At 39.4% G+C, this 20,562-nt stretch overlaps 1 protein-coding gene across 4 annotated transcripts; it reads right to left on the reverse strand.

Annotated features, from left to right (window-relative positions):
- Positions 1-1,404: 1,404 nt before the first annotated feature.
- Positions 1,405-14,819, reverse strand: LOC111866669 (zinc finger protein OZF-like). 4 transcript variants are annotated; one of them, XM_023855844.2, is made up of 5 exons: positions 14,758-14,819; positions 14,153-14,219; positions 12,323-12,469; positions 5,218-5,388; positions 1,405-2,759 (listed from the first exon to the last, which is right to left on the reverse strand). In XM_023855844.2, the coding sequence occupies exons 2-5, from the start codon at positions 14,198-14,200 to the stop codon at positions 1,782-1,784; spliced, it is 1,344 nt and encodes a 447-aa protein (XP_023711612.1). In that variant the 5' UTR covers positions 14,201-14,219; positions 14,758-14,819; the 3' UTR covers positions 1,405-1,781. The 4 variants fall into 4 exon arrangements, with proteins under 4 accessions (XP_023711612.1, XP_023711611.1, XP_023711613.1 ...); XM_023855843.2 differs by lacking the exon at positions 14,758-14,819 and adding an exon at positions 14,633-14,744; XM_023855845.2 differs by lacking the exon at positions 14,758-14,819 and adding an exon at positions 14,546-14,632.
- Positions 14,820-20,562: the final 5,743 nt, after the last annotated feature.

Here is a 20,562-nt window from a genome sequence, read left to right on the forward strand (position 1 = left end):
TACACAACACACAACGCACAGGAGTAATCCAACTACAAGGTAAGCAAGGATCAAATACAACACTAAACAAAATAAATTCAATATATATAAATATATAAAACCTAATGTAATACAATGTCTTTGCAGCCAATACAACCTCAAGACATCTCCCAACATCGGGATAAATTAAGAAGCAGCCTAACATTTTTATATTTTACTTCAAAAGTCTTAAACTTTTAAATATTTTTTAAATATTTTAATAGTGATGTTTTAACGCGAGGGCAACTTCGGATGGAATGCGAAGGTTGAACGTGCATTCTGTACGTGCATTCAGTACTCCAAGCTAGTGTTGTGCTTTTACACATCGACATTTGTAGCAGTGCCCACACAGCATATATACTGTGTACAGTTAAACAACGCCAGTGTTTTCTTGTTAGTACCATGTGCCTCTGAAGATGGTTTTACTAAAACCGAAACATGTAAGGCAAGAGTGAGAAAGAAGTGACCTAAAAAACATTGTTACACTCGACGGACTTTGTACTGATTTTTTGCAATACAGTCTTATACTGTCACTATAGTATTTCACAGAAATTTGTATAACATGAATAAAACATGCATAATTGTAATGCAGAGCATGATCAACACTGCATTATATCTAGATTCACAGTATGATGTGCTACATAATGACGGCCTACTGCACACACACAATGTTAAAAAAAAGGTAAAGCTATCCCTCCTGGCCATGGGGCCCATAGGGTTATGAGACATCAAGGCTCCCACAGAGTCTAGACAACTGGCTCACAGATGGCGGTGAGGTTGTCAGCCTTATGCACCGACCACCCTTTACCCCCATGAAGATTTCTAGTACTCATTTCTGTTAGAGGATGAGTTGAACCCTGGGCCATAGGGTGGCTGGAAGGATTAGATCAACTGAAAAATCCAATGACCTCATCAGAAATCAAACCTGTGACTTTCCTGCTTGTAGCAGAGTGTTTAAACCACACACCAAATGTCAGGGTTATAAAAGCAAAGGGTAAAGGTACAGCTGTCCATGTTTAGTTAATTAAGCAACATTCCATGAAGATGTATGTGGACTGGAGGCACAGCTGATCATTCTTCTCTTCAGCACTAGATGGAGGAGGGTGGTCACCTTCATGGTCCAGCTGCTCAGCCCCCTCCCAATATACAAACTGTACAAAAGGCTGGGTGAGGACTCAGAGCTAGTCTGCATATTGTGGGGTAGAGAATAATCTGTTTTCCTTGCCAGGAATATGAACCCAACCATCCAGCATGTAGCCCATTGCCATACCCACTAAGCTATCTCAGCACCAAATGTTAGTGTTATACCCAAATTATTTTTCTCTTAAGTGACATTTGCTGTAAAACAAACAAAATGGTCACACTAGCAATATTCGACTTTCCTGGGAAAAGGAACTGGACTCATGGCCATACTCAACTGAATGTGCATCAGATTTTGTCAAGTCCACAACCACAAAGACTACACGATGAGCATGGGTTATTACTAAACTTGGTTGTGCTTCAGCATCCCACCATGCAACTACAATCACTACCCTGATTCTTCCTGCCATGCCTACCCTCAGCTATAACCCAGAGTCCAGGTCTGAAAAAGCAGCCTGTACACATCACTTCATTACAATGTCTTGCACACTCAGATATGCATGTACTGATATCTAATCCAATTCTGATAGCAGAGAAGATTCTTACATGTGGCAGGACCAAAGATGTTCTGCAGTATGTATGAAAAGGCTCATCTGCAGACAACAGGATATCTTACAAATATACTAGGAATATAAATGTTCTTCACTACGTGGGCAATGATGAGCCTTCAGATTATGCTGTCTTTTGAATAACTTATTACACATATTACATGAAAATGGCTGCTCCCCATTGTGTACACAATGATGTGTCTTTAGATCACACTGGGTTCTGAATGATTTATTACATACATCACACGGAAATGTACGCTCACCAATATGAATGTGCTGATGTGTCTTCAGATGACTCTGCTGACCGAATGACTTACTACACACATCACATGAAAACGGCTGCTCCCCGCTGTGTACACGGTGATGTTTCTTCAGATCACCCCTTCTACTAAATGATTTATTACATACATCACAGGCAAATGGACGCTCCCCTACATGAATGCGTTCATGTATCTTCAGATGACTCTGCTGACTGAATGACTTATTACAGACAACACAGGAAAATGGCCTCTCCCCACTATGAACACGGTGATGTGTCTTCAAATAACTGTGCTGACTGAATGACTTATGACACACATTACATGAAAATGGCCGCTCCCCACTGTGAATGCGTTGATGTTGCTTCAGAGTATTCTGAAGGCTGAATGACTTTCTACACACGTCACAGGAAAAGGGACGCTCCCCAACATGAATGCGCTGATGGGTCTTCAGATGACTCCTTTGACTGAATGACTTATTACACATATCACAGGGAAATGGCCGCTCCCTGCCATGTATATGTTGATGTACCTTCAGATGACTCTGCTGCCTGAATGATTTACAACATATGTTACATGAAAATGGCCGCTCCCCATTGTGAATGCGTTGATGTGTCTTCAGACCACTCCGTCTCCTGAATGATTTACTGCACTGATCACAGGAAAATGAATGTTCCCCACCATGTATGTGCTGGTGTTTCTCCAGATGACTCTGCCTACTGAATGACTTATGCCACTCATCACAGGAGTATGGATGGTTGGCACTATGTATGGACTCATGTTCATTCAGAGTATTCTGAAAAGAAATGAAGAAAAATTTACGATAAATATTAACTAGAGAAATAATTACTGCACAATAAGAGTTGTGTCCTGTACCAAATCGCAATGAATGACTAATTCATGGAAGAATCAGAGTGACATATATTGTACACAATGCCCCTGATTTCATACAACAAATTCAGGAAGTTATTCATGCCTTCATTCTGGGTGAAATATATCAACGTGGGTCATATTCTCAATGTTTTCAGAGCTATGGGTATTTGAACCACAGCTTCACTAGCAGTAGTCTGTTACTGGAAAAAAAAAGAAATGTATTTGGTAAGAAAAAATTATTGCATTTCCAGGCAACACAGCTTGTAGTAACAGTTCAAATATCCATTGTCAGCTTGAATGCACAGCCTGGATGGACTCTCACTAAGGAACACATATCTTATGAAGGACTGCAGTGTTATTAATGTCTTAGAGCATAAAAAAATTGCAGAAATAGTTAAACATTTACATCCATCTTGGTATCGTACACCATGTTTAGATCTGGTGAATGCAGTGTACAATTCAGTATACCACTATGGCTGATGCATAAACCAAGGAACTGTTCATTCAAGTATAGTATGCTGTTCATACTGAAAGTGAGTACACCATCATGCTGGTAATATATCTGCCATCATGCATATTCTCATTCTGCAAATGAACTGCAGAAGTACCTACACCTGAGATACATATAACTCCAAAACTGATTCTAATAAGCCCCATGTAAATATAAATATTTTCACTCAGAATGACCTCGGGAGTCACCTCCTGGAGCTATGGCATGAAGTTACAGAACACTTAGTATAATACAGTTCAGTCAAGAATGGTATCTGATGAAAAGTGCAGGGCTCTTGTCTGTTTAACTGGGTGAAGAAGAAAAGGAAATTTATTTTGAGGACAGTTCACCACCACACAGGGCAAAATATTGAATGTGGGACCCAAGCACTATTCTTGATCAAAGAACAACATGCAGGTGAGTATGGATGTCACTTTTTCACACACAAACCTGAAGACTCTGGTTTCTTGGAGCACCTCAAAACATGCATGTCCATGTGTGTGTGCATGTACTTTTATATGAAATCCACGCATTTTGGAAACTATACAGACTAGATTCTGATCATCAATGGGAAAAGTATGTAATGTGAAGTTCAAAAGGTGTCAGGTTTCACGCTTGATGTTGCCTGCCAATGGCCACTTCTGCTACATTTCTCTGACATCATGTTTCTCCCTTTTAGGTGTCATGTCAAGTAATGTGACATGTCAAACTGTTGTTGGGCAATTGGATGTGGAATGAGTGACCACGAAGACAGACTCTTGATAAACGGTCAGTTGCCATGTTACACAACGGTGGAATTAGGTTATGCAACAATAAGGAAAGCGGTGTTTCTCCGTGCCATGCTGTGCTGAGCCGAGCCAAACCACACTGGTTGTTACACAGCAGTTAATAACTCTCAGCAGCATTGTTAAGCAACACATCTGTAAACATGGCGTCATGCAACAGTGAATCAAGCTGCGTTTTTCGCCTGTCCAATTGAATGTTCATAAGAGAAACTGGAATACCCAAGGAGCCAGTATTCGCCAGTATTCAGCAGAACAGAAGTCAGTCAGTGAGTCAGTCATTCGAGACAGCCATGGGAGGAAGAACTGAACACGTGATTAGGAGATTTTATGTGTAATAATTAGTGATAGTTTGTGATAACTGAGAAGGCAGTGGGTATTGGGAGTGTGTAATTCAGTGACACTTGTATAGCTCCAGTGTTATACTGTAAATAAATGAAGACTACTGAAGATAGAGTGAATAAATTAGTGTGTAGGGTTTGTAAATTGTGTAAACCAGCAACAGTGTTATAATCAATTGTAGTTATGACTTGTAGGTTGTTAATAAAACCAATTAACAATCTGAACGGCGTCCGCAGTAGTCCAAACATGCTACAGTATGTTAAAACAAAGTAAACCAAATTTATCTGCTTTTTTAATTTGCTTAGTGGGGGGGGGGAGTCCAACTGGGTCCACTCGGCATGGTGGCCGCTGACTGACCTATTGTACCTATGCCAGGTGATTATGATGATGGAGAATCTGGTGGAATGAAGACTGGCAAGGGAAACCGAAGTACTCAGGGAAAACCCATGCCAGCGCCACTTTGTCCACCACAAATCCCACTTGACCAGACCTGGCATCGAACCTGGGCTGCCAGAGTGGCAAGCCAGCGACTAACCATTTGAGCTATGGCTCAGCCAAATTGATCTGTTACTACATATGCAATGTGCAATTAGACACAAGCCTCTAGACTAATGAAATCTTCAAAATCCATTCACTGGAACTGACATGTGAATTGAGATGTTGGCGGGCGAGTAGGCAGGCAGGCAGAATGACATGAGAAAGTCAATGCAGAACTCTGGATATCTGTGAACTGGGCATAACAAGAGACATGCAAATATACAGCTCACCTCATATTCAGCCTTTATTTCTGGTGACGTTATTAGCAGAGGATCCTGTTCCTCCTGAGTATCTGAGGCCTCCTCGGCTTTTATATCAGTCATCTGGTTTCCATCATGAGAATATGCTGGACATTTCTGACCACCTGGATCAGGTTCGATCTTCAGGAAACTTGTACAGCCCTATGAAAACCATCATATCCTCATCAATCACATTACATGAAATAAGACAATTCCACTGAAATCATTTTGTAACTCACCACTCTGATAACAGCTGTTGCATACATAATTTGTTTGCAGTTAACAAAATCACACCTAAATAGTAACTTCATGGAGCAGAGACCTATCTGAATGCTGAGAGACACTCAATTAGTCAAGAAATTTTTTTCCTTTTCATTGCACCCGAAAGTTCATTACAGGGATATCGAATATCAAACATTAATGTGGAAAGTAAAGAACATGAAATATAAAATGTGTCATAACTTTTTAAATCAGTGTGAAACATGCTTGCATGTTAGAAGATACTAATTTCAAAGGTATTTTTGTAGTTGGGTAAAATAAAGTGTTTTCATTGAAACACAAGTATGAACAGAACTTCCAAATGTCCAATTAAATAATAATAAAATATATAATAAATAATATGGCAGCACACTATTTTCCACTGTGAGGTCTGTGTCTATGAATAGGCAGTAATTTTGCTGAAACTGAAAGTATTGTCAGTCCTGCTTTCTGTTGGCAGGATGAGAGACAATACCAGTATTTATGTGTATATTCACAGTTCTATATACTCTGAGCACTGCACAGAGGTGCACACAAAATGATCCAAACTTTCTGTTGACTGTGATATAGTAAATTTATGGAGGAAGTTTGAATTGCATGGATGAATGACCTACTCATTGATTTAATTAGGTGTTTATGTGATTATCAAGCTGTTATTAAGATGGTGTATATCACCAGTTACGGAGACAGAATGTAAAGACAGGCTTGATGTAAAGGCAGAGAGTGAGAAACATTTCGTCACTTGTTGAAAGAATGTGTCTTCTTGCTACAGAGACATATGTTCATGCTCATTTCGGTACATGGTGATATCCTTCTCAAAATGTTATCCACTCATCTTCCTTTAAAGAGAAGCAGCACAGAGGACACAAACCAAATTGGTTCTAGATCTTAACAAAGTTTATTTAATCCCTACTTGTAAATAGACAAATTATACTAATTTATATATCTATTAATAAATTCATGCAAATCACTGTACTTGTTAAAGGCTAATATTTTATATTCATGACATAGCAGTGTCTGTATGTATTGATAATGATCAATGACATTTTGATAGTAGTTTCTGCATGTATTGATATGTCCTTCTGAAGATGGTCACTCTGACTGAAACATGTAAAGAATGAATGATTAAAAGAAAAGAAAAAAACATATATCAATCACACTGGACAGTGTTACTAATATTCTATACTAGTATCCACCAGTTTCAACAAGATGGCTCAGCTGTATAGAAAATATTATCCTCATTTTCAAGCAATAAATTCCTAAGAAACATAAACACTTCCTCTAAAGCTTTAAAAATTGTGTGACAGGACTGGCCAACTTGTGACACAAGTGGGAAGCATGCTCACTGGGAGCTCACTTACTAAACTGATCAACTACTTCATTTTATGAACCTATGGGAGGACTGTCTGACTTCGGTTCAGTATTGTTGGCAATTTGTTCAAGCAAACCTCTTTAATCCTCCTCATGCACAAGATACTCTACTGTCATGCCTTGTAGGTCAGCAAATGAATAACTTTCATATTACAGGATCAACCTTACAACCTTGTGTGGTGCTGTGTGTGCTTTGCATGAAGAGAAAGCTTCTTCTCAGAGCATGAGATTGAACTATACAGTATGCCTCAGTATAGCTCCAGGTCTTCATATTCACCATACAAACCAAATGTCTAAATATGAATCCTGTGAGAATATGGGAAATAACACACTTCCAGAATCCAAATTATGCTATAAAGCAACATTAGTGGTAAGAGCCCTGTACAAAAGCAAATGAAAAGATGGATTCATGCAGTGGATATAGATTCTGAAAGTAAGAAACTGGAAAAGAGAATCTCTAGACAGGCAAGTCTCAAGGCATCATTTAAGGGAGGCCAAGGCTCATCTTTGGGCTGCGATGCCTTAGACCAGGGGTCGGCAAACTACGGCCCGCGGGCCAACTCCGGCCCGCCGCCGCTTTTTCTGCGGCCCGCACGCTAAGAATAGATTTTACATTTACAAACTCTTAAAAATGTCAAAGTGGGATAATATTTCATGAAACAAGATAATTATTATAATATGAGTTTAATATTTCTGCGTCTATGAAGCTTTATTTATAGGAAGAAACCTACGTTTTTTCGAACATATTGTCTATGGATGATTACGCACTCCAACGGCCGACCTTGAGTTGAGGAGTTGCGAGAATTGCCGTGTGTGGCGCTCCTATAGCTTCCCATTCGCACGTTCCTTCGTGGCCCCAGCTGTGATGACATGCAGTGTTACGAATGCCACGTGTATCGCTGTTCTGTGTCGTTTTAATACCAGTGGATATCCATCATGTCGCTGTCAAAAGCACAAAAGAAGAGAAAAGTGGACTTGGAATGTCATGCTTTTAAGGCAGAGTGGAGTGAGAATTATTTTGTTACTGAATTAGATGGCAAAACATTGTGTTTATTGTGCAGTGATACTATAGCTGTACTAAAAGAGTACAATATACGTCGGCATTACCAGACTAAGCATTCGGCACAGTAGTCCCAACTCACAGGGAAGGAACGATCACAAAAATTAGAAACTTTGAAACGGAGTATTTCATTACAACGCAGTTTCTTCACGAAAATGAAAAATGAAAATAAGGCTGCAAGTAAAGTAAGTCTACGAGTAGCTCATTTGTTAGCCAAGGAAGGAAAACCCTTTACTGATGGTGAGTTAATTAAATCATGTTTGATTGTAGCAGTTGAAGAAATGTGTCCAGAGAAAATGGATTTATTTAATAATATCAGCCTTTCCGCGAGAACAGTTGCCCGAAGAGTTGAGGACATTGGTAGCAACATCACTAACCAATTAATTAACAAGACAAATGATTTTGAGTGGTTTTCCCTAGCTCTTGATGAGTCAACAGACATTACAGATACTGCTCAATTGCTGCTGTTTATTCGAGGAGTCAATGCTGACTTTGAAGTGACTGAAGAATTAGCTTCTATGAATAGTCTGCATGGAACAACTACAGGCGAAGACATTTTCAAGGAAGTTGAGGAAATGTTAACGAAGTACAATCTGAAGTGGAATCAGCTAAAATGTGTGACAACTGATGGTGGTAAAAATATGTCTGGAACAGGTAAAGGCTTAGTTGGAAGCATTTACACAGCTTGTGAAAATGCAAGGTGTACAAGGCCTATGGTTATTCATTGTATCATTCACCAGCATGTACTTTGTGGCAAATATCTTAATCTGTCGTGTGTTTTAGAACCAGTCGTGTCAACGGTGAACTTCATTCGTTCTCGTGGGCTGAACCATCGTCAGTTCCGTGATTTTCTGTCAGAAGTGGAAGCCGCATATCCTGACTTACCCTACCACACAGCAGTTCGATGGCTCAGCAGTGGTAAAGTTTTATTAAGATTTTTTGAACTCAGAGCAGAGATTGAAATTTTTCACAATGAGAAAAAACACCCTCAACCACTATTATCAAACACTGAATGGCTTTGGAAATTAGCTTTTGCTGCTGATATCATGGGATTTCTTAATGGATTCAACTTGAAGCTACAAGGCAAAACAGTGCTAACATGTGAAACTTATACTGCGGTAAAATCATTTCAACGACAACTGGCTTTGATTGAGTCACAAATCATGTCAAGCTGTTTTGTGCATTTCCCATGCTGTCAAACATTAAAAGAAGAAGTGGATTCCCCATTCCCGCACGAATTTGCAGGTGATATATTTTCTGAGCTCAAAAAACAGTTCCAGCAACGTTTTTCGGATCTTGATGCAAGTGCAGAAGACATTTCCAGATTTGAAAATCCATTTAACTGTACAATTGAGGAACTTCCACCTAACCTTCAATTGGAAGTGATTAATCTGCAGTGTGATAACATGCTAAAAGGCAAATTCCAAGAGAACAATCTAACAGAATTCTATAAGTGTCTTCCAAGTGATGAATATGGTGAATTAAGATCATATGCTCGAGGTTTGATCTCTGTATTTGGTAGTACCTACCTGTGTGAAAAGACATTTTCAAAGATGAAATATGTAAAATCTCAATACAGGTCAGCATTAACAGACGAACATTTGCAATCAATTATGATGATAGGGAGTACTAACTTTGACCCCCAATTTGAAGAAATGTTATCTAAAAAAAACAATTTCATTCATCCCATTAGTAGCCTAAAGCTGTGTTTCAAACAATGATTGTAGTTCCTTTTGTATTTTTATTATGTTACATTTTCACCAGTAAATTTGTGAAAACTTGTTTTTTAACCTGTTATTTTAACTGTACCAACTTTTAAAGATCCTCAAGTTTGCCTTTTGGCCCTCAGAGTGTAATGTATTTTATATTTGGCCCTTTATGAAAAATCTTTGCCGAGCCCTGCCTTAGACAAAGAAGAAACTATGCTTTATTTTCATTGATATATGAGGGTCGTACTGAAAGTCATGAGCAACAATTTTTTGTAAAGTAACGTGCTTTGTTATTGACAAACCAAATACACCACCTCAATCTACAGGCCTTTCTTTATTTTTCAACATAATCACCACTTCTTTGTACACATTTCTCCCAGCATTCTGGGAGTCTGAAAATTCTGTTCCAGCCATCTGAAGACACTGATGCACTGCTTTCTGAATTGCCTCCCTTGTCTTAAAACGTTCATGCAGCTGATCCTTCACAAATCCGAAAAGATGGCATTTGGAGGGTGCCAGATCAGGGCTATAGGAGGGATGTGGAAGAATTTCCCATCCCATCTCTGCAATTGCATCCAATGTGAGGCAAGCAGCATGGGTGCAAGCGTTGTCATGCAGGATGATGATGTTTCGTCTTGGACGTTTATTGTGCAATGCTCGACGGAGCTTGTGCAGTGTCTGGACATAACGAGCAGCATTGATTGTTTGCCCAGGTTCCAGGAATTCGACCAGAAGAAACCCCTCTGCATCCCAGAAGACTGTGCCCATCACCTTCGCAGCTGATGGCACTGTCTTTGCCTTCTTTTTTGATGGAGAATGCAAATGGTACCATTCCATACTCTGCCATTTAGTTTCAGGCTTGAAATGGTGAAACCAGCTTTCGTCACCTGTCACAATACACAGCAAGGAATCATCGCCTTTGTGTCGATATCTCTGCAGCTGTTCTAAGGTGATGGCTTTTCGCTGACCTTTGTGGTCTTCGGTCAATAACCGCAGGACCTATCGAGCACAAAGCCCATGCTTTCAATCATAGCCTGTACTGCACTGTGCCCTATTCCAAGTTTTCAGGCTACTGTGTCCACAGTCACATGCCTGTCATCTTGAATGATCTCATCCACTCTTTCCTTGTTGTGTTCAGTTGAGGCTTTTCGGGGACGGCTGCTCCGAGGCTCATCTTTGATGCTGGTGTTCCCAGCTTTAAAATGTTTCACCCATCTTCGAACACGGCTCGCACCTATGCACATACTTCCATAAGCACACTGTAGTCTCTGGTGAATTTCTGCAGCAGGGATTTCCTCTTTCACAAGAAATTCGATAACAGCACGCTGGCAAAACGACATATGGTTGTCGGCCATTTTGTTAGGAGTTATACTGGTCACGTGATGCAAGTTATTGATGTCACAAGACACTCAAGGTTAATACAACAGCTGGTTCCACCTATCACCGTACTCGCTTTCGTCTGTTGTTCCCAGGTTGCATGCAAAAGTAGCTCATGACTTTTGGTATGACTTACATACAATTTATCCAAACTATATAGTATCAATACTAAGTACCAAACTTAAGAAAAGAGAAATATGCAAAATACAGTGCCTTATTTAAAAAACTGATGTCATTTGATACACCAGTCATTTGTACTGCCTACTCAACATACTTCAGGGCAGGTGGAGCCTCAGGGACAAGAAAAAAGTGGAAGCATGAGTGAAGGGATGATGGCCCTAACCAGCTACAACTATAGGATATGTTAGCAATCACATATCCAGGTCCAAAGCCACATCCAGATCCAGAGAGAAATATGCACACACACACACACACACACACATTCTTCAACACCCTCACCATTTAATCCCTCCAAAGATTTAAAACCCTGCAGGTAGTCGTAACTTTCAAGTCCCTATTTCTGGACAATGAAGGGTTTTTTATTGCTAGTGGGGTGGGAATAAGTCCCTTGTACTGCGGCCACTTCTGGCCTATTGTACCAGCCCCAGGTGATACATGAGGGTGACTGTGGAGCAATTGGTGGAATGAAGATTGGCAGGGGAAACTGAAGTACTCGGAGAAAACCTGCCCCAGTGCCACTTTGTTCACCACAAATCCCACTTGACCAGACCCAGGATTGGACCCGGGCCACCACGGTGGGAAGCCAGCGACTAACCGCTTGAGCTACGGCGCGGCCGACAATGAAGGTTAACGTATGTTGGTCCATTGATATGACAGACCAATTTTCATGCTCTTACAAAACAACGCGTGAAATCACTGTTCTGTGCATTTCTTGAAAGCAGATGGGAAGACAAGTTGGAAGCAACCCCCATATTTATTATTGCTCTTTGTTTCACTATGAATGTCATTTTCTTTTTGAGGATTGAGGTCCTCAAAGCAGTTACTATGAAGATTGCAGTCCCATGGGATGTGATGCTGTGTAGCTCTGCACGCAGGTGCCAAATTACACAGAATCATATTCCACAACATAACGACCTTGCGGCTAAAAACATAATTTCAGGTATGTTCAAACCGAATTAAAAACCATAGGAAATGTGCAACAAAATACAATCCTGCAGAGACATTTCCCAAAGAATTCCTCAAAATTCATTCAGTACAGTGAACATGATTCATGTAGACAGATTAAGATGAGAAAAACAATACACAGTTCTAGGTATCTGTGGAGTGTGCCTAGCAATGGACACACAGACATAACACTCACCTCATGTTCAGCCTTTATTCCTGGGAAATTTATTAGCACAGGATCCTCCTCAACTTTTATATCAATGATATGATCCCCATCACGAGAAAATGCTGGACATGCCTCACTAATTGAACCAGGCTCCACCTTCAGGAAATCTGTACAAATCTGTAAAACCATTGTGCCCTTATCAATCATGACTGTGCTGTCTCATTACAAGAGATACTGTCATTACAATCATTTTCTGAATCATCAAACTTCAAACAGCTTTCAACAAAATCAGTACACAATAGTAACTTCTAGAAGCAGAGTTCTTTGCACAAGCAAGCTGTTGCTCACTTAATGGAGAAGAGCTATCTTGCCTTTTATAGAACTTCAATGTTCATTGATCTTGGTCATTTCCTTCCACTCCTATTACCGCAACTTTTGTAAATGTTTCAATGGGTACACAGTTTTTGTCTCAATGTTCTACTTCAAGCCCCTGTGTTGTTAACACAGCCATTTCAAACTTACATGGCCATCCTCAGATACATCACACATTACATGTTGTTTCACTCTATGAACCTCTAACCAAAATTATTAAGGACTGAAAGATAAATATTGCGACATGTAGCCCCTTTTCTAGGCAATGCCTGAAATACACACAGGCAACAACAAACAGAAAAGGTATTGCAAGAAGCGGTACATGCCATGCTCATTTCTATGCAATGGGTTGCTAAACACATTCCCACAATCGGATAATTTGCGTTGCTCTGGAACATGCTGTAAATACAACAAGAGAGGAAGAGGTGTTTTCTATGTGTGTTCACATATGTCCATTGCTGGGCAATGAATATGTTTTCTATGGTTCCGCCTTGAGACCATATAAGTGCTAAGGAACAGAGTCAAGTTGGTCAGACCCATGTGGAGGCCAGGTCGAATACCTCCACTGTGACCTTGCGAGTCGTGGGAGGTGATCAAAAGGGAAGTCTCAAATCTGAGACAGTAAAATATGGTCAGGAATCCCAAGGGACTTGGACTCGAAAAAGACTGTGCTGGCAAGGGTCAGCAGCATATACAAAATACAGACCCATCCTCTAGTCAGAGAGGGTGCCCCACGAAATCAAGACTGTAACTGTCAAACAGCAATTAATATCTGGTCATGAGCCCCAGATGGGGCTCGACACCAAGAATTACTGACTGACTTACTATCAGTCGCAAGCTTGCACAGTGTCTACCAAACAGAATCCTGGGATTTCAAACACCTACAACTCAGGAAAGAAAAGTGATATAATGGTGTTGTTACTTGAAGTGTAAGAGTAAATGAAAACAATTTCAATGACACAAATGGTGCATGCATCTCAACTGTAGTTAACATACAGCAGCTTTCAGTGTATGTTCTGTGGACCAATACAATATCTATCGTACAACAGAAATCATAGACTGTGTACTGGTATGCAAAATCCAAATAAATTGTTCAAGTTCAAAGTAAATTTGGACATGAGTATAGGGTGAGTGGACAATGACAAGAAGTTCAGGAGATCACATGAGCAATTTAGACTGCCATGCAGTGTTGGAAAGAGGCATTCTAATGGATGGCCTAGAGCATCTGATGAAGATGTGGATCATGTTAGGGAGACTTCATATGGAACCTGAAGAAGTCAACCTCCCGAACAAGTGCAGAGTTGCAGATACCACAATCGACTGTTCACAGAATTCTATGGAAGAGTCTACATATAAAACCATACAAATTAAAGCAGCCAAATAACTTAAAGAAAGTGGTACACAGCTTAGATCACAGTCTGCATCACTCAAGTCAGCATAACTTTTGGAACAAAAAGTCAGTCAAAATTTCGAGAGTATCCTAATTACCTGACTGCAACGGCTGTTATCCTTACAGTTCATCTGGCGATTCTCCATCTGATGACGTTCAGTGGAACTGAAACATTTACAGAAAATAAGTTACATATTAGTATCGTTATCATTTGCGTTTTGTGCCGGTACATCGTGTCTAATATAAACAAACGGCATGCAGCTTTAAAACAATCTGAACTACTAGTACCGCAACGCTACATAACCTCTTGAAACCGTAGGAAAGCACTTCTTTACACGCAATTATATAAATGTGGAAATAAGAACATATGTACATTAATTCATTTACACAAGAATACATTTTCTTATTTATTTTAGTAGACATTATTCCTGTTAACAGGCTCAAATTGTGATGCAAAAGTACATCTAACTTATATTTATGTAATTTATAACCTTATTAATTTTTCAATTAGACTGTTATTGTACAGATGTCATTGTATTTATATTGTATTTCACTTGTTCCACATCTATGGTGTCTACCTGTATCTGGATTTTAGGAACGTAAATTATTTGAACAACTGAACTCCATGTCAACCTGAAATCGGAAACATGTTTACGAAAGCTGTGCTGCGCTAAGCGATGAAGAAGTTACATTACAAACTTACCGACCCACAGAGTAGATTCTTTAACCTTGAATTTCGTAGAAATTGCTGACTCTACAGGCCTGTATCGCTGAAAAACTAGCAGTTCTTGGAGGTTCCCCACGTGGAGGTGATAGTGGTGATAATAATAATAATAATAATAAGAAAAATAGTAGTAGTAGGAAGGGTTGGGCCATAAAATCGGGCCCTGCGACCCTCAATGATCTAGTGTGCTTCTCCTTTGGATTAAACCTCTATTAATCCTACACTTCGAATGAAATGTAGGGCTTTATTTATTGGTGGTGTCGTAAAAGTCAGTTGGTTCCATAAAGAACTGGCTATGAAGCCATGGCTTCACAATCACATAGGATATATCTGGCTGATTCGTCTTCTTATAGGCACCTTTCACAGGTTTTGTCATCTGTCAATCCCATTTTGAAAAGGTGTCCTTTTAGGTGGCAAGAGTTCCCCACGTATGATGGAACCAGAAATGTAATTCCTTGTTCACGAGAGTTCGCCACTTGCCTCTAGCATGAGCTGGATCAATCAAGTCCACACGTCCCCATCCCATTTCTCTACTATCTGTTTTAATATTATCCTCTCACATACGTCTAGGTCTTCCTAGTGGTCTCTTCCGTTGAGGTTTCCATACTAGAACTGTGTGCAATTTCCTTCCTTCACACGCATGCTACATGAATTGTTCATGATATTGACATTTGGTGAGAAGGATAAGTCACCAAGCTCCTTTTTTTTTTAATTCGCTTTGTGCGGGATGGAGTCCAACTGGGTCCACTCGGCACGGCGGCCACTGATTGGCCTGTTGTAGCCTGCCCCGGGTGATTATGGTGATGGAGAATTTGGTGGAATGAAGACTGGTAGGGGAAACCAAAGTACTCGGAGAAAACTCGCCCCAGTGCCACTTTGTCCACCACAAATCCCACTTGACCTGACCCGGGCCGCCGCGGTGGGAAGTCAACGACTAACCGCTTGAGCTATGGCGCGGCCTACCAAGCTCCTTACCTTTTTTTTTGTTTATATTAGGATATTTACAATCTACTCACAATGTACTAATACAAAGTAATAAGCAAATGTTAGAGCGTTGCGTGGCTTGTAGGGAGTACCATCCACTGATGGGTTATCCTCCGTTACCTAGAATACGTCTTCTGGCCATTGACGCTTGAGTCTTCTCTTCACTAAGGGTTCGACGGCGAGTCCTTTTATTAGTTGGTTTTCATAATCCACAATGCGGTTTCTGTATTTGATGGCTTGTTTGTTCATGACCTCATTTATATAAGAAACTCCAAGATCTTCGTGGAGAGTTTGATTTGATACGAACCATGGAGCGTTAGTTATGTAACGTAGTTTTTTTGATTGGAAGGTTCGTAGCATTTTGGTGTTGGATGGTTTACTACAGCCCTAAGTTCTATACCGTACGTCCATATAGGTGTGAGTATAGTTTTGTAAATGAGAAGAAGTTCCTTACTATACAGCTTTCTGCAGCCTCCTATTTTCTTATCCCTCTTATGCCCAAATATTCTCCACAGTACCCTTTTCTCAAACACCCTCAATCTACATGATTTCTTATATATTTGTTATTCTTAACGAAATAATTTGGCTGTATACTGTGTCGTGAGGATCGAACCCTTGTCCTTTTGATATTGGGCATTTTCTTTATAATGTAATATATATATCTTGGTAATAATAGTAACAATGGTAATATTCACAGGTGGGCCACATCCGGCACTTTGGTCTTGACGGTGATGCAGACAAATATAAGAAAATGTTAAGTTTAAGATGTGCTAATGTACAAGTACTTGGTGTAATAGCGGATTTCCTGACACCCACGCATAGCAGGTCATTCTCAAATATAGCACAGCTACATTTGCTGATGGAGGAAACAGGTGTTTGACTTATATTAACAGAGGGGAGAAATGTTTTATCTCTCCAAGTAAGTAGGCTATTTCCAGTGAGGCGTGTGTGTCCTGGGTTCTGTTATTATTAGTTGAGGGGACAACTTGCCCTCTCTAAGACAACTGATGACATCATGCGTGGATGGACTTAGAGCACACGCATCATGCCACCTGTGTAAACATTACCACGACCCTCTTGAGACCGCATTGTATATTATAAGTTGTAACGCGGTCGCGAGAGACAGACAGTAGTATTACAGCAGTGTCAGTAGTAGGAGGTCGGCGATCGACTCTTGGCTTGAAGGCTTGATACAGCATGTAGTCACCAAGAAGCTACAATAAACTCTTTTATTCTATCCTATCTTCTGTGTTGGAGACACTGAACACCTTCCCACGTCGATTGACTTCACCCTCATCCTGATTCACAACCACAGCACTCGTCGAGGATACAAAGCTCTCGACGGACCCATTGATAAAATTGGTATATGTTTGTCGGCGGCTGGAACCAGGCTCGCTACCCAGCCAACGCAACGCATATAACAATTGTCATCCTTGGGTACACATAAATTCTGCTAAACCCTTTTCATTATGTATGTTATTTTTTGGTGTGTAAACATGATGTTAATTTTAAAATATTGCGTTATATATATAATTCCCTCAAAAATACGTTAAAAATTCACAAAAAATATTCATTAAATGGTGAAGCCAGTTGAGCTGCACATGTAAATATCCTAATTTGATATAAGAAAAAGAAAATACTAAATATTGTATTTGAGACTGTAATATCCAGCATTCTAGTAAGCATTTCTAATGAACTTCAAATAATTTTTGTGTAATTGTGAGCGCGAGTGGAATAAATTCGCTACATCTAAGACGGCGTGAAGTTATTTGTCGCGCGACATATACCCAACACGTGACAATAATATATATATATATATAACCCGTCTAGGAGTTCACGTATATATCATATTTAATAAAAAATATACTTCAATTTGAGTTTTGTGCTCATATTAAGACATTTAATAAAGCAGAGCAGAATATGATGAATGTTTGTAGTGCATTTGGAATCGGTTTATTCGCAAATGTCTGAATCCAACCGAGATACGTATGCGATTCTTCAGATATATAAATGACCTAAGTATGGCAATCTATTAGGAACCTCAGATTCTTAATTCGGAAAACAAACATTTAGGACAACCTTAAAGAAGAGAGTAAAATTACCAAAAAGTTCAGTCAATTAAGGAACTATACAGAGTGATTCACGAAGTTTTACCCCCACTTAGGGAGGGCATTCCTGAGGTAATTTGGAACAAAAAATGTTCATATACTAATGGTATCCGACTCACAATTAAAGAGATACAGTTATTTGAAAACTGGCGAAAAATATTTTTTCTTCGATTTTCAGTCAAAACAAATTAGAAATACAATACAAACACTTTTTAAATCGTTAATGTTTTAGGAAAGAAGCATTCTAAAACCACTTTTTTTTTCAATTCCTTAATTTTGCTTTGTGCGACATTTTTCATAGATTTTATGTTACAACTGAACATGTAACCCTAATATAAGGAAACGTAGAATGTAGTAGTCAACAATATTATATTTAATAACAATTGTGGTAACGTATAATGAAGATACTAATGTTATAAGAACAAGAGTGTACCTCGGACCGAGGGTTGCAGGAAGCCATGTGTAATCAGCATAGCCGCCAGGACAGGCGACACTCTTGAGGAAGCTTTTAGCTAAGGGTTTAAGTAACCCAAGTGTTCTGGTCCATTACCATGAATCTGTCAAACCCCTTCCGGGTCTTCCAATAAGGAAGCAATCTTACGTGTATTTCTGTGTAATATTTTGAATTGTCTTTTGCACTTTAAAGGCATTATAGGAGGAATCTGGGGTTGAGACACAAACTTAAAGTTCTCTCCCACGCTCGAGTCAAGGCTCTGGGAGTTCTGTTTCTTGTAACTTTAATGCACAGCTGACCCTAATGCATTTTGGAAGGGGAGATGTGAGTGCATTCCTGTGAACCAACACCAGTTTGGTCCTATAAAAAGGCCCGTGTGAAAACACGCGGGATCAGATCTTCTGGTCATATTATAGAGGGCGAAGCTCTGCTTCTCGTCAGTTCAACTTTATACTTTGTACTTCCACCACGCTGGGTCTGTTAGATCCAGTAAAGAGAGATCTCTTGTCGCAACCAAGAATACCTAGTTGTTCTTGCTTACCTACAAGTCTCCGTTATTATCCCAATTTACCGTCGAAGTCTATAACATCCTGAGGCATCGACATTGTGGCGTCTAGCTGTCAGCGAGAGACCACCACACCTACATCAACACCGGTGGCAGCGACGACATTACACATATCACACCCTTCTATCAATCTGTTTCCTTTAAACTGTAGTGCTTTAGAAGATGACTGGATTTACATAAGATTTTCAAAAATTTCTCCCTGCACGTCAACACAATGCGTCGCACGCGTATGGACCGCTCTGCCTATCTACCTACGCGCAACATTCAAACCGGTCTGCCTTATCTGCTGACATAGCTGACTGGAACGTGTGGTCGCCCACGCTGAAGCATAGCGCTGCATTCACAATGATGCGTTTCGAAAAACTATTGTTACTCCGTAACTATTGAAAATCGACCAAAAGTTTATAAGGAAATTTTGCAGGAAATAACCCCAGGAATATGTACCATAAGCCGGGGTAAAACTTCGTGAATCACTCTGTATAAGCTTTTATAATTTTAAATGTTGTTTTCATTAAAATGTACGTGTTCTGCAGGACAGAACTGAGTTAATATTAAAGTTTTGTTCATTGATGTTTGAAACATACAACGTTTCGTCTTAAGAACTTAAGTTTCGCAATGCAGAAAGTAAACTTTTATGACAACCGTAAAGAAGGGAGTAAAATTACCAAAAAGGACGGTCACTGAGTGCAATATGAGCATTTATTACTATAACTGATGCTTTTCATTCGAACTTTCGTGTTTTGTGAGAGAGAACTGAGTTAATTTTCAAGTTTTACTCATTGAATTTAGCAACACACAACGTTTCGTCTATATATCATACGGCATTAGAGGGACGTCAGTCCTTAACAGTTTCGTGCTTATTATGCTCTGTGAAATGTATCGGAATGCATCCGTGAAACCTTATATAATAGGAGCTTAAGTATTCATATTAGAAGAAGTGGAGGTTCGATTTTAATGCAGTTCAGAAATCATTCTTATATAATTTAAATAAGCAAGTTAATTGTACACGGCAAAGACGCGTTACCCTAAACATTTTAATTTTTCTTAAGACAAGAGTGGTTTATAACTTGTATCTATATTACATACGCGTAAAATCCGTTGATGAGTGAATGTTTATAACACGTTTAATCCTGATGACAATTTCATTGAGTTTTCTGATTATAACATCAAATTAAATAAAGGAGAAAGCGGAATAAAATTTAAGTTTTTGTAGATGAAGTTTCGAACATTGTATTCACAGCACCTAGGTATGTATCTGCTTCTTCAGCCGTATATGTGAACTGAATATGGCAATCATTTTAGAACTTGATTTTCGGAATGCAGAAAAAAAAGTATTGAGACAACCGTAAAGAAGCGAGTGTAATTAACAAAACATAGGTCTCTGAGAAAATATATGCTTTATACTTACAATTGTTGCTTTTCATTCGAACTTACGTGTTTTGAGGGAAGAACAAAATTAATATTACAGTTTACAATTAAGTTTATTTCAGCACTTAGCTATCTAGCATGTTTCGATTCTTAATGAATCATCATCGGACGTATACCACTACGATCGGGAACCCTCCAATAAGAAAATGTTTTTATGAGACTATATACACTTGAAATATTATGATGCTCACTATATGTAGTTGTTTAATTTTCCATTGTCCAAATTGATGTCTGACGTTAACTTT

The sequence above is a fragment of the Cryptotermes secundus genome, unplaced genomic scaffold, assembly GCF_002891405.2.
Source record: "Cryptotermes secundus unplaced genomic scaffold, Csec_1.0 scaffold2262, whole genome shotgun sequence".
NCBI lineage: Eukaryota > Metazoa > Arthropoda > Insecta > Blattodea > Kalotermitidae > Cryptotermes > Cryptotermes secundus.

Excerpts from the sequence above, each read along its gene's own strand:
- LOC111866669 (XM_023855844.2), bottom strand. The coding sequence starts at position 14,200 with ATGGAGAATCGCCAGATGAACTGTAAGGATAACAGCCGTTGCAGTCAG. Across the intron at positions 12,470-14,152 it reads ATAACAGCCGTTGCAGTCAG|ATTTGTACAGATTTCCTGAA; the intron begins GTAATTAGGATA and ends ATGGTTTTACAG. Across the intron at positions 5,389-12,322 it reads GAATAAAGGCTGAACATGAG|GGCTGTACAAGTTTCCTGAA; the intron begins GTGAGTGTTATG and ends TGGTTTTCATAG.